The sequence below is a fragment of the Sitophilus oryzae genome, unplaced genomic scaffold, assembly GCF_002938485.1.
Source record: "Sitophilus oryzae breed Bouriz unplaced genomic scaffold, Soryzae_2.0 scaffold_649_pilon_pilon, whole genome shotgun sequence".
Lineage (NCBI taxonomy): Eukaryota > Metazoa > Arthropoda > Insecta > Coleoptera > Curculionidae > Sitophilus > Sitophilus oryzae.
Genome location: NW_022147250.1, coordinates 1,747,867 through 1,767,151, shown reverse-complemented (window position 1 = coordinate 1,767,151; position 19,285 = coordinate 1,747,867). Strand labels below are relative to the sequence as shown.

Here is a 19,285-nt window from a genome sequence, read left to right as displayed (position 1 = left end):
ACGATGAGTCAGATAGAGACAGAAGACTGCCGTACGTCGAACATCGACTCTGATACTAGGCGATGTAGAAATCGCCGAACAAAGGCGTTTGGGGCGTTTGCATTACTCCAACTGTCAAAATTATTTTGTTTTCTAACGCAGCGGCACAGTCAGCGTACACAAGCGGTAGTGAATATTTTAATATACAAGACCACAAATATTAAAATAATATTGATTATTACAACACACTTCCGTGTATTAACAGTATTTTTATGTATTGGCAACATTAATAGTAAATAATGTAATGTAATAAACCGCTTAAATTCTGCCAAAATTTTAGGGTAGGCGCCGCCTACCTTGCCTACCCTGACGAGCCGCCACTGATGGTACTAGGTTCGATCCTCAGCCATTACGGTCGCTTTATTTATTTAAATAAAAATATTGATTTATCTAAACAGAGCGACCAGCGAGCCGTCACCTCAAGGAAGGCAATGGCAAACCACCTTGAGTATATTTGCCTTGTACAGCCTCTCAAATAGTGCCGTTCAGATTCGGCGATAAACTGTAGGTCCCGTGTACTTGTGAAACACTGATGACACACATCACAAGTACATGCGATGTACGCTCTGTATAGAATATGGCGCTGCAATAAGTAAGAAGTTAAATAAATAACAAATAATTTTATACAAAAGGAGCTTTATTTGTATAGGACAATGTTTTCATTTTTTACAATCTGTTTAAGGCGTACCGTAACACATCCACTGTAAAATCTGCGTCTAATTTGGAAATACACATCGGAGGCTTAATTCGAAATACCTAAAATATAATTATTTAAATTAATATAAAATATAGGTATTTAGACTTAATAATAACAAATAAAAAAAATATACAATACATTAATAAAATTAACTAAAAACACGTGCTTCTCGCTATATGGCGACATATCCTAATATTAGAACATCGAAAAACTGTTTTTAGCTACTATTTCATACTTTTTATGTAATAAAGCATGTAAAGTAAACGCCACGAATGTTTGGGAGTGATTCATCGGTCGCTACCATGTGAACTAATCTGTTCAAGGTCACATAAAACTTAATTCCAGTGCCGTGGTGTTTCAAGTCATATAATAATCAATATATAATCTGTTGTAATTTGTTGTTTTAGCTGTCAAAGTCTTGTCAAAACATATATTTGGTTATAAATATAAACTGGAATGCCCCATTGGTCGCACTGCAAGCACACCAATGGACCGACGCACAAAAACGAATCAATCAAAGAAACACGATATAGTATCGTCTTTGTCATTCACGCTAACATTTTAGAATAAGGAGGAGGAGCGCAGGTAGATGATTAGACCGGGCCTTTAAAAACCTACGTCTGCGGTAAAAATTTACGTTTTTAATGTAAAAATAATAGCGCGCGTGTCGATTCTAACTTCATCAAGCGATGAATCAATCCCAAACATTCGTGGCGTTTACTATACCTATAATCGGTTCAACGAGAGGAGATATGACAGCGACAAAGTTTTGTCTGTCATTTTAACTCACAGGTAATAGCATTGTTTTATTAGGAGTAAAATTTTCTGTGAAATTTTCTGTTTAAAAAAAACTTTCTGTGACGAGTTTGTACGCTTGACGGCTAGGCATGGTACAAAAAGCAAATTTTTACTCTGAATAGAACATGATATTTTTTTCAAACGTCACAAATAATTTTTTAAACAATTTCAAACGTCGCAAATAATATAAAAAGTAATACTGTTGATTGAAGAAATAAGAAGATGCGCAACCTTGTGGGCGATTTCGTGGCACAAAATATGTCCGAGATGTAGCTGGCGTTACCGTTATATATGTCCGAGATTTAGTTTAGCTCTGCGCCATTGCGCGCTGATAATCGTTTACAGCGCAGCGGATAAAGAACACTGTGCCGTAGTTCTGCTTTAAGTCGACAGAGTGGGTGGTTGCCGGAGACAGTGTTTCCAGAACTACGGATTAATCGGTAGATTTGCGGACTTTGGGTACATTACAGTAACCAGTGGAGTAGCTACACCCCCGCTTACCCCCGCGGTTGGCTCTCTAATATAGGGAGCCCTATCTTGAGACCCGGCCAACCAGTTAAAAATTGAGATAAGGGACCAGGAGCCCAATGACCGAAAGTTGCGGGAGAGCCCAAAATTTATAGTTACGCCACTGACAGTAACGGCGTCAGAGTTGGCTTGGAAATGAAGATCGCTGTTATTTCATATGTAAAATATGATGGTAAATGTCAATAGTCGTCATTTCCCAGCCAACTAGACGACGTTTTTCGATCATACGAAATATTCAGTACCAATAGATGAATTTTTATTTTTGTTGTTTATTCTGTGTTTAACACAAATAAACTTTCAATACAAAAACGCGGATCTTTCATCCAAATATATTTTCGTCAAACGTATTACAGATATTACATATTTTAATATGGCATTATAACAACACTGTCGCTTTCAGTTCCACAGAGTCTTCGATTTGCCTTCGCTAGCCGAGTTAGAGAAAATTGTGCGTTGGCCGCAGAACGAGTAGAGGCTCCACCGTACAGCACTTGAGACGTAAGGGGAAATCAAATCAGCCTTGTCACGAATTCGCCCATTACTTTGCGTATCTTCCCAATTCTTTTAGTCAACGGTAATACCTTGTAAGTAATTATATATCAAGCAATAATGGGTTCACTCGTTGAACTTAACAATTAATGTCAATTTAATAATATATTTCTCTACTTTTATGCTTAGGCATTAAAATTATCTTTTTATATTGTCAATCGCGTCTCAATAATCTTAATCTTATTAACTTTTGTCACATTTGACAAAAAACTGTATTGTCTGTCATTTTTTGGACTCCATCTGTCAAAAACTTCACTAACTCGTTGGATATGTTTTACATAGTACAGTTTTCCATTCTTCACGATTATATTATTTCTCCTTTCTTTGGAAATTGGGTATCAATTGATAATTACTGGTTTTATTGTTTAGTTTATTAAATATAAGACTTACATTTCCATGTAATCCTCCTCTTCCAATAATAAGTCCAAGATCCCTACACGCTTCCCAAATTTTAGTCATTTTCTCTGGTGATAAAGGTTGCCTGCTATTTCTATCTGACACTAACTCAACGCCTATCATTAATCCTTTTCCGCGTACATCACCAACAAAATCAAACTCGTCCATAAGCTCAGAGAGTCTTAACAAAAGATGAGTTCCAATAGTTTTCGAATTCTCTTGTAAATTTTCTTCTTCTATAATCTAATTAATTGGAAAATATTTTATTTAAAGTTGTACAATATACAGGGCGAGTTTTAAATAAATGCAAATATTTTCAGGTAGATCTCGATAAAAGAAACATGTTTTCTCTTTACAGTTTTTCAAAAAAGTCCAAAATAACCGAGTTATTCAAGTATGAAAATTGAAAAAAAATGGATTTAATTTTAAAAAAATTTGATGGCCACCGCATTTTTTCTGTATTTCCATCCCTTTTAGTGCCGTAACCATGGTACTATCAGAGATTAAGAAATTATACCCTAGGATTATATATAGCGTGGGAAAATTTGCGATGAACAGGCAGTTCTAAAAAGTTTTATAAAATATACAGGGTGGTCCGAACTGTATTACGGAAACTTAGGCAGCATATTCTGCACATAAAAATAAGTAAAAAAGTCCGTATAAAATCCGTATCCTAAAATGCTTAGTTTTGGCGATACAGGATGTAGAAGTTTCATTTTTATTTCGATTTTTTCCAAAATAATTTCTGAAGTAACGGTAATATTTGGATGAAAATTGACGTCTGGGAGTTTTTTGACATGAGAAATTTGATTTTGATGTGAATATGACTCCTACTTGTAGAGGGCCCCACCAACATATTTTTTAACTCGTTTGAAGAGTAATAACTTTTCGTCCGTACCTGTATAAAACTACTGAGCAAAAAAACATTTACCACGTTTTTTACGTAAAAAAGATATCTTGGTAAAAATCGCTACGAGTAATGGTTTTCGAGATATTGGAGAATCGAAATTATCAAATTACATCATTGACATAAATTAAACATTTTCAAAAAAGCATAAACTTATGTCCTAAAATGCTTCGTTTCGGAGTTACAGGGTGTAGAAATTTCATTTTTATTTTGATTTTTTTCTAATAATTTCAAACTAAATTCGGTATTTGAATGAAAATTAGTATCTAGGGTTTTTAACATGAGAAATTTGATTTCGATGTCAATATGACTCCTACTTGTAGGGGGCGCCACCTACATGTTTTTTACTATTTCGAAGAGTAATAACTTTTCGTCCGTCCCTGTATTACACTGCTGATTATACTACTGAGTGAAAAAATATACATTTGTGCCTTTATCTACGTAAAAAAAGTATATTGGTAAAAATCGCCGCGAGCAACCGTTTTTAAGCTATTTGGATTCTTAATAATCAATACATGTCATCAGTGACAAAATTTAAAGATTTTCACTAGAAAGATATTTGACTGAACTAATAATTTTCGAGACATTTTAGTATCATAGGTTCAACTCGAGCTGTTTTAAAACCTAACTGTTTTAAAAGAGCTAAACAAGTTTTTTAGAAATTTCGCGATTTTTGAAAAATTGTATTTAGGTTAAAACAAGCAGTTTTTTTACAAAAAAAAATATATTTTTCAAATATTACGAAATTTCGAGAAAACTGACAGTTAGGTTTTAAAACAGCTTTTGGTATCAGAACGTCTCGAAAAGTATTATTTTACTCAAATATCTATCTAGTAAAGATGTTTAATTTTTGTCGTTGATTGATTAATAAGAATTCAAATATCTTGAGAACGATTGCTCGCAGCGATTTTTACCAAGCTACATTTCTTACATAAAATAAGGCGTAAATGTATATTTTTTCACTCAGAAGTGTATTACAGGGACGGACGAAAAGTTATTACTCTTCGAAATAGTAAAAAAACATGTAGGTGGCGCACCCTACAAGTATGAGTGATATTGACATCGAAATCAAATTTCTCATGTTAAAAAAATAGATACCAATTTTCATCCAAATATCGACATTAGTTCAAAAACATCGAAATAAAAATGAAAATTCTACACCCTGTATCTTCGAAACGAATCATTTTAGGACATGAGTTTATATGAACTTTTACTTATTTTATGTGCAGAATATGCTGCCGAAGTTTCTGGAATACAGTTCGGACCACTGTATAAGAAAATTAAAAAGAAAATGCACGATTCTCAACATCGTTTTTGCGAAAAAACCGCATAGACAGGCTCGAAATATACCACACCTGAAGATATTTGCACATGGTTTCCAAATATTCCGTGGACATAGAATTACTGCGTATTTTGACATCAAAATAAGTACACAATTTACCTCTATATAAAAGTGCTTCGTTTGTCCGTTAGAGGGCATCAAACTTTAAAAAAATAACATATTTTTTGAGATATTTTTAAAACCCTTATTCCTATTTGAATAAGATTTGGCGTGTCTATGTTTTGGTAAGTGCTTTAACATTTGACTTCCATAAAAGTATAAATATTTTCCATCTCCACCAACGACCGATATTTGTTTTCGTAAAATGGTCTTCTAGTATTTACTACATTTTTTGTGTCTTTTAAAAAAACGCCACCGCGCATACTTTTTGAGGAAAAAAAATATTTTTTCCGAATCGGCCTCCAAAAAGTGTTTTATATCCCATCAAGCTACATATATAATAGGCGCATAAAATCTCTTATGCGCTTATAATCTAGTTGGCAAAAATATGAAATTTTATGTTAGTATTACAAATGATATTTGACAATAAGATTCATAAATTTTAAATTAATTAACGTTCGGGTTTATTTTTGATTGATGCCCTCTAACGGACAAAAGAAGCCCTCTTGTATAGAAGTAAAATGTGGCCAATTAATTTATTTTGATTAAAAAAATACGTAGTATACTATCTCTACGGAATATTGGAACTCTCTGTATATTATTATTCTGTATGAATATTTCTGATGAATAAACTGCAATGTATCTTTTTTACAAAAGTCAAAAAATCTAGTAAATACTAGGAGGATCATTTTACGAAAAAAAATCGGTGCTCTGTAGAGTTGAAAAATATTTCTACCAAAATTTATGTAGGGATGGGGATGGTTTTACCCCTTTCCGTGTTTCTTTTTCTTGATTTGTGTGTAAGTCAAATGTTAAAGCGCTTAGCAAAACACAGACACCCCAAATTTCATTCAAATCAGAATATCGGTTCTTAAAATATCTTCATGTGAAAAAAAGTTTGATGCCCTCTAACGGACTAAGAAAGCACATATTTATAGAAGTAAATTGGGTCAAATGAACTTATTTTGATTCCAAAAATACGCAATAGTTCTATGTCCTCGGAGTATTGGGACACCCTGTCTAAGGGCTTTAATATTTTTTTTATTTTAGGAAAAGGAAAGTAAAATCTAAAGATAATTCGATGTAAAACATCTAAAGATGAATTTTCTCTCCTCGCATGAAGAGACAAAATAAAATATTTACTATGTATTCTTCTAATACTACATCATCAGGTAAAGTCTGTCCAACAAGTAAATACCTTAGATCCTATAAACTTCGTGAATCTATTGTTATACACAACTTTATTTACTACGATACGCATTTATTTATTTCTAGAACAAGAATAAAATATTTTCACGGATCGATGGTGACCAGCTCTCGATAAAATAAGGAACGGTCACTTCTAAAGGAAAAGAGATTTCTGTTATACATAACTGACCAACTAACCAATAATGACAGATTTTTTAATTTTGAAGATAGCGCTATATAGACACCACAAACTAAACAAACTCTCAGGTTTCGAGATTAAGCGGGGGATAGGACGTTAAACCTGTGGTTAAACGTTCTCGAAAAGTGGAGCGATACTTTATTTTCAATTTACTTAATATTTTATTAGCAGCCAGCGTGCGAAATAAAGTATTGGATTAGTAGTAGGTACATAGTAGTGTGGGTATTATGACTCTTTTTAGTGGATCGAATCACACGATTCAATTTCTCATATTGAATCGACTACTACACTACGATTCGTTCATTTGAATACGGTACACAAAAACTCGATTTCGTCTTTTAATCCGACATTTAATGGTTTATAGTCGGTAAATATTATTTTAACAAAAATATTAATTAGAGTTGAGGGTTGGAACCTTTGGTGTTACACAGCAAAATAAAAACACTAAATCACCACAATACACCAAAACACTTTTACTTTTACACTGGACGCGCGTTTCGCTAACCATGTTAGCATCATCAGCAGATGATTATAAACTAAGTACAATCTACAAGTTGAGCGTTTATATACTCGCTCAGTGGGCACCGAGTGGGCGTGGCAAAATCTAGCCAAACCGAGTCAGAGCCCACTGAGCGTAAGAATTAGATTTCCGCCACTAGAGTAGTAGGAACAAAGAACTTGAAGGAATTGGACCGTTGACTCTGTTCATACTATCTTTACATTTATTAATTCTGATGCTTTCATATGCATCTAATTGCCTGTAATTTGAGACCTGTTTAATTAATTTTAAATTATTAAGATCTATACAATGTTCTTTATCAACAATTTGTTCGGCAACGCAAGATTTATCCGGTCTACCATATCTTATCTGAGCTAAATGTTCTTTAAATCTAGCTAATATTGATCTTCTAGTTTGCCCAACATATTTCTGATTACAATCTTTACAAGAAATTTCATAAATACCCGACCTTTCCAGTGGAGGTGGTTTATCCTTTGGATTACCTAATAATTGTTGTAATTTATTATTAGCACTATACACAAGTTTATAATTGACATTCTTAAAAATTTCCTTTGAGCGAGTATATAAACGCTCAACTTGGAGATTGTACTTTAGTTTATAATCATCTGCTGATGATGCTAACATGGTTAGCGAAAGGCGCGTCCAGTGTAAAAGTAAAAGTGTTTTGTTATATTGTGGTGATTTAGTGTTTTTATTTTGAAAAATATTAATGAAAATTAAATGCATTACTGGAGACACTAAATGGAGTGGCAACGCTGGATTGTAAGTTAGTGTATGTGTTGTTTCTTTCGGCTGCATTAAACCGGAAATTCGAGTGGTGTAACGGGAGAAAAAATACAAAAAGGCGTACAGGGAATATATAACAATCATTAATCCAGTGTAGAAATATAAAAAATTAAGAAGGCGTTCTCGGTAAGTGATTAATAATAACATATTACTGCTAGGCGTAAACTGAAGGTCAACAGAGACAATGTTGAGCAAACACAGAGAAAACACGGACAAAAAGTGGTATTTCGTAAGCAAATACCAAATTAAAAGCGACGTTGCCGGACGTCTGAAAAGAGCTGGATATCTCGGGAAATATTTGGAAATACTGAGAGGTGAGTTTATCCTTCGAGGGGTTGACCCGGGAAGCTTACCTAGCGCGGTACAAGATGGACAGTGATGACTATACTATAGATGAGGGATCCAGAAAGAGGAGTGCTGAACCTATTGCTGAGATTTTTAATAAAAGTAAAAGAACTCTAAGATCACCAAATAGGAGTAAAGAACAAGAAGAAAAAATGGACAAAATATTACATATCTTAACAAACTTAACGACCGAAATTAAGGAATTAAAGGAAGAACAGAAAGAGTATAGAAAGGAAATAAGAGATCTTAGATATGAAAATGAAAAAATAAAACAAGAAAACAACGAGTTGAAACTTAAGGCCAGGGAAATAGAAAAAAGAGTAGACAAACTAGAAAAAGAAAACAGAAGAAGAAATATTGTTATACGAGGAATAGAGATAAAAACACAAGATGAAAATGAAAATAAGGAAATGGTAGAAAATTTCTTGAATAAAACATTGCAATTGAGGATGGATATAAAAGGAGCAAAAAAACTAGGAGAGAAAGTATGTATGGTGCAACTTAAGAACGAAACAGATAAAAGAACTATAATGATGAACAAAGCCAAGTTGAAGGGAATAAAGGAACCTCGTGTATTTATAGACGATGATATGAGCAAAGAGGAAAGAGAAATACAAGTGAAGATAAGAAATAAAGCAAAAGAGGAAAAGGCTGCTGGAAAAACATTAAAAATAGGTTTCCAGAAATTAATAGTAGGTGAAAATACGTGGATATGGAATAAAAACAAAGGGTGCTTTGACATAATAGGCAATACAAGAAAGACACAAAAAAACTAGAAAATAGATATCATGAAGATGGCTATATGACGACAAAAGCATTGAAGATGTACATGAGAAAACAAGTGAGGAAGATTAATAGGAAAGAAAAATCAAAGTATATAAAGATGGGTACGTGGAACGTTAAGTGCGTATTCATTATCCGAACGAACGAACGAACGAATGTTCGGTAGTGGTATGGACGGGGACCGTACGATAGAACCGCACGAGAAGACCGGACCATAGACCGGACGCATTTCTTGGCGAACGCCTTTGATGTACCGACTCGAAACGGATGGTCGAGCGAACGAACGAACGAACGGCCGCATGCGTTCGGTCCTCGTCTAAATATACCGCACTTTCATTCGCTCGTTCGTTCGTTCGTTCGGATAATGAATACGCACCTTTAGAGGAACATGGGAGGAGGGAAAGTTGAAGCATATTGCCAGAGAAATTGGAAAATACAATTTCGATATAGTGGCAGTTCAGGAAACAAAACAACTAGGACAAACAATAACAGAAGTCGGAGACTACATATTTATGAATAGTGGAGGGAAAAATAGAAGATTAGGTACTGGTTTTATCATAAGGAAAAAATGGAAAGCAAGATTAGTAAACTTTCTACCTGTATCGGATAGGATAAGTGTATTAAGACTGAGGAATATACCAAAAAATAACGATAATAAACATACATGCGCCAACTGAGGATAAAAGTATAGAAGCCAAGGAATAATTTTACAGCTAACTCGATCGAGTATACGATGAAATTCCAAGGTATGATTTGAAGATTTTAATGGGAGATGCGAATGCTAAAATTGGCAAAGAAGAAATGTACAAACCAACGATCGGAGATTTTAGCAAGCATGAAACAACAAAAGAAAATGGACATTTACTGAGAGATTTTGCAAAGGAAAAGAAGATGATTATTAAAAGCATATATTTCAAAAGGAAAAACATATATAAGGGTACATGGAGATCACCAGACGGAGTAACAACTAACCAAATAGATCATGTTGCAATTGACAAATTGGAAGAAAAATGCATTACAAAAGTGAGATCGTACAGAGGCCCTGATGCAGATTCAGACCACTTCATGGTGGGTATCCACGTGAAGCAGATCATACCAGAGATAAAACAAACTGATAAACAAAAAGCAAAGAGAGGATTTTATTCCGAGATTAAACCAAAGAGAGGAAAAAAAGCAAGTATGAAAATATGATTAACCAAGAATTCGGTAAAAGCTTAGACGAAGAGACAATTGAAGGAAAGTGGGCGGTTATGAAGGCAAAGATAAAAAATAGTGCGAAGATATGTGGAAAAAGAAGTGGACATAGTGAGTCAAAACAATGGTTTGATGAAGAATGTAAAATGGAGTTAGAAGTTAGAAATAAACTAAGGTTACAGTTGTTAGAAAAAGAAATACAGCAAACTAGAATAGAATACGCGAAACAAAGAAGAACTAAAAACATATTAAGAAATAAAAAGAGGAAGTTTTGTGAGGAAAACTTAATGAAAATAGAAGAGCATTATAAATCAAGGCAAATTAAAAATTTATATTTGGGACTGAGGAATGAAAGAAAGGGATACCAAGATAGGACACTATATATTAAAGACAAAGAAGGACAAATAATGTCAACTGAGGAGGATGTTTTGAATAGATGGAAAGAATATTTTGAAGAACTATTAAATGAAAGCGAAGAAATTGCTGAGCCATTTTCAATCAAAACAATAATATAAACGTAAAAAGAGCACAAGAAAAACAACAATTTATAATTTTAAACATAAAATTTAGCCATTTACCTCTTATCTGTGAGAAGTAACAACTTTGACGTTTCGTTGAAACAAATGAATGCAACTAAACACACCCATAGCTACGCCATTCATGGCAGACATGATTTAACTTATCATTTATCTTTTTTTTGGGAAATCTTAAACACATTTGCTTTTTCGAATTTCGATCACCTTTTTCATGCTAATACCCCACCGTGCGGCGGTACAGCAGATTAGAACGCTGCATGCACCATTTGCCCGCCAGTTCGCACGATATTTAACAAGTAGAATCACCCTAGTTATCATGTGTAATACAGAAAAAAATATTGAAAAAGTGTGTGTGCAACCAATTTTATATGATTTATCTAATAAAGCCAAGAGTAATAGTATATTGTTTTATTAAGAGTAAAATTGATACTTTTCATGGCAAGTTATACGTTTGACGCGTAAAAATGCTTTACTTTTACGCCTAGGCGTTAAAATTGCGTTTTTATATTGTTAATCACGTCGTAAAAATTAATACTTCTGTGACGTTGGAAAAAAAGATGTTTGTTCAATGTTCATTATTATTAAAAATGAAAATTTGTAATAATCTTCTCTAAACGGTGCTGACACTGACCGCCAATTAGCTCTATTATCTATGACCGCGGACCGCGTTGGTGTGCGGATGTTCGCGATCGTATTGTGACCGCACCGCCACCGCTCTGGTTTGCGCGCCACTTATAGGTACAGCACCGCGCTGGCCACGATTCAATTGAACGAACCGTATTCTAAGTGGTGAATCGAATCTCACGATTCATTTTCACTCGTTCAAATGAACGACTCGCTCAATCTTTACCTACCTCTAGTACATAGTGAAGGGACCAGAAATATCGCTGTTGAAGTCGCGTAATAAGTTAAGTTTGTTATAAATTAATAATCCACGGTATTCATAATATAAAACTCTCCATGTGAGATATTTGAGCTTGTGCAAAACTACACAGGAAATTAATGCCAACTAATAGCGGAGTTTTGATGCGTTGGCAAATTAACTAAAAATATAGACCACTAAAAATGTTTCATCAGGATATCGCTATGTGTATTATCAAATTATTTCATATATTATTTGAATCTACTTTAAATATAAAATAAAAAAAAAAATATTATTTATATTTATTTAAAAATAAAATCATATAATGGTAATATATGTTTTAAAATACAGCTACAATGAATTGGCAACATTGTAACGATGTTACTTAATTTTTGTGATAATTAATTAGTAGTGATTAAATTAATTAGCTTTTAATTATCAAATTATTTATAAAATAATTATTTTGTTAAAAGCAAGTAGTAGAGTCTTGGTTCGTATCGATCGATACTCGCGGGAATACGGCGCGCGCCGTTGTCCCCACTGTGTGCTGCTTTCCCCACTCCTGTAGACGAGAGCAGTACCGTTAGAAAATCAAAAGTCGTCAGTTGCTTGGTACCTGGTTTGGTGAATAGACGACAGCTCTTCTCTGCTACTCCCAAGGGTGAGCCATCCAGCCATCGCCTCCATTGCAGGGCCGCGCATGCGCCCTTGGTTAGAAAACAGAAAGTCTCGCGCTTGCGTAGAATCTTGCTCCGCGCCATTTTGCGCGAAACCTCTGAGCCAAGACTTTACGGCTGCTTCTCATTCAATTTGAGTTCAATAAAGATTGTTTATATTATTTTAATTGAAACTGATTGTTTTATTTTGACTTTACCTGCACCCCTTCATGAATTTTATGCTACCCGTCCTGGCAGACGTGGACCTCTACCACTTTAAATAACAGAGGTGGCGCCCGAGAGATCTAGATTTACCACTGTGCGACAATGAGGCTATTTTTCACAGAACCAAAGAAATAGGCTTACAACATTAAATTATGTTTGATATTGAAAAAAATGTCTTTCAGTAACCTCATTTCGTTATAACGTTTGTCGCATAGTTTTAACAATTGAGTAAAAAAATGACACGCTATTCCATATAACCCACTTTCTTATGTTATTTTATTTTATACTAATTTTATTTGGCTATGTGGACCCTCCAATATACACAAAAGAGAAATAGACGATGGATCAAGCCCAGTGTCCACGATAAAGAAGGTCAGATAACTGAATGTTTCTAACAATAATGAAGCGATTTTATTTATCCATGTGGGTTATAAAATCTAAGAAGAATATATAATAGTGTGCAGTCACAAGTGAATTGAATTTTATGTAATTTTTGGATGTTGCAACATTCCCTGATTCATTGGACAGACTTTAACTGTCAATTGATAAATATTTCTTTACTTATTAATAGTGATTGAGTACATAACCAACATTCAGTTGATAGTGGTAAAACGGTTAACGAAACTAACGTCAATACATGTTAAACGATATATTCAGATACTCACATTTAAAACTGATAAACCGACCGTGCTTGCAATTGGATTACCTCCATATGTATTAAAATGAGACGCTTTAGTCAAGCTGCTTGCAATTTCTTCGGTGGTAGCCACCGCAGCAAGCGGATAACCATTTCCAATACCTTTTGCCATAGTAACAATATCCGGTTCAATGTTATGACCTTCAAATCCCCAAAAGTAATCACCTGTCCTTCCAAAACCAGTTTGTACCTAAACCAAAAAGGAAATATGGGTGAAAATATTGCATATTGCTCTTAAATTCACACATCGAAAATTGACAGAAAATAGTAGGTATATTGTTTTATTAGGAGTAAAAATTACATTTTTTGTGGCAAAGCTGTACGTTTGACTTACAGCCGAGGCACAAAAAGTCATTTTTACTCCGAGTATGCTATTTTTTTCAAACGCTACAAATATATTTTTAAATGATTTCAAAAGTTCCAAATGACATAAAATGATTTAAAAGTCATACCTTGCATGTAATTATACAGGGTGGTCCGAATTGTATTCCGGAAACTTCGGCAGCATATTCTGCAGATAAAAATAAGTAAAAAAGTTCGTATAAATGTATGTCCTAAAATGCTTAGTTTTGGAAATACAGGGTATAGAAGTTTCATTTTTATTTCGAATTTTTCCAAATAATTTATGTAGTACCAAGTACCTAACGTCAATACTTGGATGAAAATTGGTGCCTAGGAGTTTTTTGATATGAGAAATTTGATTTTGATGTTAGTAGGACTCCTACTTGTAGAGGGCGTCACCTACATATTTTTTAACTGGTTTGAAGAGTAATAACTTTTCGTCCGTACCTGTAAAATAAAACTACTGAGTAAAAAAATATACATTTACAACGTTTTTTACGTAAAAAAAGTCTCTTGGCAAAAATCGCTACGAGTAATGGTTTTCGAGATATTTGGAATCGAATTTATCAATACCTGTCATCACTGATATAAATTAAACATGTTAACTAAATAGTTATTCGACTGAAATCATACAGTACGTCTGCTGGATCTGTGTCTATGAAAGGTGTGGACAAAAAACATTTAAATAAACAGCAATATATTTTATACGTCCACTTGACGAGTATGTCACCGCAAATCGCTCCGCCCACTCATTTTATTGGCTACTTGCAAATTTGTTGAATTTTTATTGATGGGACGCGTCGTCTAATTTTTTTACGAAAAACATCAAGAGTATATCGTTTCCCCTCTCACGGATACCCCGTAGCTACAGACGTACTGTAAATTTGAAATCTTTTTGTGCCAAAGGTTCAACAGAAACTGTTTTATCATCTTTTTGTCGAAGAAAAAATTATGATTAATTTAAAAAACTAAAAAGTTCCCAAATTTATAATTTTAGTCAAACAACTATCTACTTGACATGTTTATTTTTTGTCAGTAATGACATGTATTGACTGTTCCCGTTCTAAATATCTTGAGAACGTAGCGATTTTTACCAAGAGACATTTTTTACGTAAAAAATCACGGAAATGTATATTTTTTCACTCAGTAGTTTTATACAGGTAAGGACAAAAAGTTATTACTCTTCAAAACAGTTAAAATACGTCATATTGACATCAAAATCAAATTTCTCATGTCAAAAAACTCCCAGACACCAATTTTCATCTAAATATTGATGTTACTTTAAGATATTTGGAAAAAATCGAAATAAAAATGAAACTTCTACACCCTGTATCTTCGAAACTAAGCATTTTAGGACATACATTTATACGAACTTTTTTGCATATTTTTATCTGCAGAATATGCTGCCAAAGTTTCCGGAATACAATTCGGACCACCCTGTATATCGAGAAACTATGGTTACGCTTGTTGAATTTGACACTTTATGCATATCGTTTGTCTATTTATTTTTCATTTTTGTTTTCTTTCTTTAAATCCGTATATTAGTAGATACTAGCGAATAATATACGGGGTGGTGTATCGCCGTTGGAAACAGAAAATCCTATATTCATAAATAGCTGACAAAAGCGGTCAGTTATTGCCATGTTAGACAGCACAACAAACTGCATTCAATCATAGGTTAACCACTTAAGGTATGTTGACATGTGCCTGGTTTTACATTGTTACCCGTTCAGTTTTAATTTAAAAATAAATGCAGTTTTTCTAAATTAGTTAAAAACGGCTTGCCCGAAATTGTTCAAATTTGGCATGTGTTTTCATCATACCTAGACCTTTAAAAAAACATTCATTTATGACTTCGCTGTAAAATCAATACGCGGGCCAATATTTCGGCAGTTCAAAATTTGCAGGGGATTTCCTATGTCTCCAACGTCGATGCACGACCCGGTATATACTTTGGGGAAAAAAATCCAATAAGAGAAAACATATACAGAATGTCCCCGGATTGTCTTTACAAGAGGAAAAACTTTTTTATTATTGGCGTTTTCAGAAAAATGTCCTGTCATTTATTTATTTTTATGTAAATGCGCAATATCTGTTATGAAGTCAAACAGCGCCCTCTAGCTACCACAGTAAAATTGGTTAAGACAAAGTTTATATTGTAAATTATTAAGGAACTCTTTTCAATGAGCCCCCGTTTGTTTACTTCCGTTAGCCCAAACCAAAATTATCCTTATTTTAGAGATCCTTCTCTCTCTAAATGAATATAAAACTTTGAATAAGAAGACTAAGGAAGGAGCATAATGCTATCCATGTATTCATGCATGGTGGGCGGAAAAGCCACCATAAAAGCTCTCTAGGGTGGGGATCCTTGACAGTTCTGTTTGACGATTCATTTGACACATTTGAATTTGATTTGAAATTTTGTGGATTTGTCAGTCTTTACGGAGCTTATTTTATGTTATTTATTATTTATTGTACTACTGATAGTTGTATAAAGGTAGTAAATCTAGATGGAAATTGTGGCAGAACTTAAATTAACAGTGACACTATCGCGATTTATCGAAAAAGACTAAAATAGTTGGTTGTGTAGCGTGCGGTAGATCTCGGCAAAAATTACGTGAAATAATGGAACAACTTTTCGCTAGTAAGTGACTATATAATATACATACGTGTAGTAAACCGATCATTTATGAAATTCACTTAAATTAACTAAATTATATATTTTTCTTGCATTTTTAGCTTTTATTTATTACTTGTCAAAGATTAGATGTCAAAGAATTTAGATACGTTAATTTGACTTACCTGCTTCAGTAGCGTATCGGATGTTTGTGTTAATAAATACTTATTATAACTTATCTATTTTTATTAGAATTATATATTTTTATAACAATTTTAATAACTACCAACATTTATTCACAACGTAAAATAAGACAACAAATTATTGAGTCTACCCACGTCTACCCTACATCATAGTTTTACATTTTTTAAATAAAATTAGAACGACACTGATAAACCGGAATTTAAGTCGGCCATATTTGAGGCCCATCGCGGTGTACCTAAGATTTTTGATATGCTCCTTCCTTAATCTTCTTATTCAAAGATATAAAAGCAATAATTTAAGTTTAAACTTCGCCCACTACTTTATTTTACGAGATAGAAATACACTATACCAAAAAATACAATTTCTCAATTAATTACGATAGCAATATTTCAAATACCTCTTTACAGGCATATTTTTGAGAAAAAAGGCCAGTTTAAAAAACACTATATCACCACAATACACCAAAACACTTACTTTTACACTGGACGCGCGTTTCGCTAACCATGTTAGCATCATCAGCAGATGATTATAAACTATCTATCTATCTATCTATCTAGTTTATAGTCATCTGCTGATGATGCTAACATGGTTAGCGAAACGCGCGTCCAGTGTAAAAGTAAAAGTGTTTTGGTGTATTGTGGTGATTTAGTGTTTTTTATTTTGCTGTGTAACACCAAAGGTTCCAACCCTCAACTGTAATAAAAGGCCAGTTTTCTGACTGGTCTTAACAGACGCGCCCCATAACGGACATTTTACAAACTTGTTTGTTTTAATAACCCCGCTGCTTTCTTACTACAGGGCGATACTGAAAATGTTGCAATTTGAAACACCCCTAGTATCCCACTTGTCGGACAGGACAAAAAGGTAAGAACAACACTTTATAACTTTTAAGATTCTCAAAAATACCGGGTGCGTCTCAAAAGTGGCTCACTCCTATAACTTTTTTATTTTTTGAGATAAAAACTCGAGATTTGGTATGTTAGTATGGGACATAGGTAAGTTAGGATTGATTGACGTATTCAATTGTTTTCGGTCACTTCCTGTTTCACCGGAAATTACTACAACTCTTGATTTTTAAATGGCACCCTCGGTATTTTGTTACTTTATTTGATAGAAAATGACACTCTGGTTAGAATAACATATCATATGTCAACTGTGTCAGTGTGTGGTACCAAATTTTTCGCAAAAAAACGCTTTTCCAAATTGTGCTAATGGAGTCACCCTCGTTCAATTTAAGAAAAAAATGGGATACGATTAAAAATACGATTTGGGCATATTTTAGCAACCGGCCAGGACAAGACACTAAAAAGATTAGACAATCAAATCTATTTTTCCAAGGCTCCTTGATTAAAAATTAGTGTTTTAAACACAGTCATGACACTCTAGATTTAAGTTTAAAATTCAATTTTGTTTTAAGTGAAAATGTCAAAAGTTGACATGTATATCATTCTATTCAGTGTCATTTTCTATCGAATATAGTAAAAAATACCGAGGGTGCCATTTAAAAATTAAAAGTTGTAGCCATTTCCGGTGAAATAGGAAGTGACGGAAAATAAATGAATACCTCAATCAATTCTAATCTTTGTCATATACTAACATACAGAAATCACGTTTTTTTATCTGAAAAAATAAAAAGTTATAGGGGCGAGCTACTTTCGAGACGCACCCGGTATATAAACTATAAACATCATCATCAAACGTCATATATTGTGGGTGTATTTATGTTAATAATCAACGATAAAAATTACAATTTATTTCTGAGAAGTCGAAAAATACCTCAAATGCAGCCAAGTGATACACTCTACTGTCGTCAAATGTTATTAGTTTATGTTCTTAATATTACTAGGATTAAGATAAGGATTTCAGTTTTTTACTTACTTCATCAGCTACGAAGAGTCCACCATTATCTTTCACAATTTTAGACACATTTTTGATATAATTTTTGGGAAATTGGACAGTTCCTCCAACGCCTTGAATCGATTCGGCAAAGAATGCAGCTAAACCATTCTTCGAAATAGTATATTTGAATTCGTCTTGAAATTGTTCGATATATTTTTGACCTGCTTCGCATTCGTTTCCACAATCGCAACTTCTTTTGGTCTGAACAGGGCCATCTCTACACTTTTCTCCTCCCCATATACCTCTATATACATCGGGATTGACTGTCTAAAATGTGGAAATATCTAAAATTCGAAGATCGATATCTATTTACTAATAGTTACGTTGAAAAATCCGGGATTTTGAGGAACAGGATATTTATAGTGTGCGTTTGATGTTAATGCCATCGTTTGATATGTCATTCCATGATAGCAGTTTTTTAGGGACATCACATTAAAGTTCTTCGTGAAGTTTCGTGCTAAAAGTACCGCCAAATCATTAGCTTCAGATCCGCTATTTACAAAATATATAACCTAAAACAATTAAGTTACTTTAAATAATGAGTCCAGTTAAAAAATTACTTAAAAGAGTACTAGTGAGGGGTAATTGCTGATAGTTTTTTTTATTAAAACAAAACGCTCCACATACGTAAAATAGTTAACACGAGAAGACCTGTTAATTTTGACGTCGCTAAAGCATGCCTACTTACAGAGAAGACATTTTTTATAGTGATGGGATCACTCGAGTGAAAAATACTCACTCGAGTATTCAAATCAGCGGTATGTCTCAAGGATTTTTGTCGATTCTAGAGAATTACTCGGCACTAACTTTTGTCTTCATTCGGCCTAAGAGGTTGCCAGATAAGTCTCAAAATCAGAGTTAAAGAAACAAAAAATAA

The 19,285-nt window shown here is 33.7% G+C and overlaps 1 protein-coding gene across 4 annotated transcripts in view; it reads right to left on the bottom strand.

Annotated features, from left to right (window-relative positions):
• Positions 1 to 658: 658 nt before the first annotated feature.
• Positions 659 to 19,285, bottom strand: part of LOC115887837 (alanine--glyoxylate aminotransferase 2, mitochondrial) — a 29,132-nt gene continuing 10,505 nt past the window's right edge. For all 4 annotated transcript variants that reach the window (XM_030907353.1, XM_030907351.1, XM_030907352.1 and 1 more), the window contains 5 exons: positions 18,732 to 18,920; positions 18,388 to 18,675; positions 13,315 to 13,536; positions 3,002 to 3,250; positions 659 to 795 (listed from right to left, as the gene is read on the bottom strand). In XM_030907353.1, coding sequence (XP_030763213.1) covers positions 706 to 795; positions 3,002 to 3,250; positions 13,315 to 13,536; positions 18,388 to 18,675; positions 18,732 to 18,920 — 1,038 coding nt within the window. In that variant the 3' untranslated portion in view covers positions 659 to 705. The remainder of the gene's footprint in view (positions 796 to 3,001; positions 3,251 to 13,314; positions 13,537 to 18,387; positions 18,676 to 18,731; positions 18,921 to 19,285) is intronic.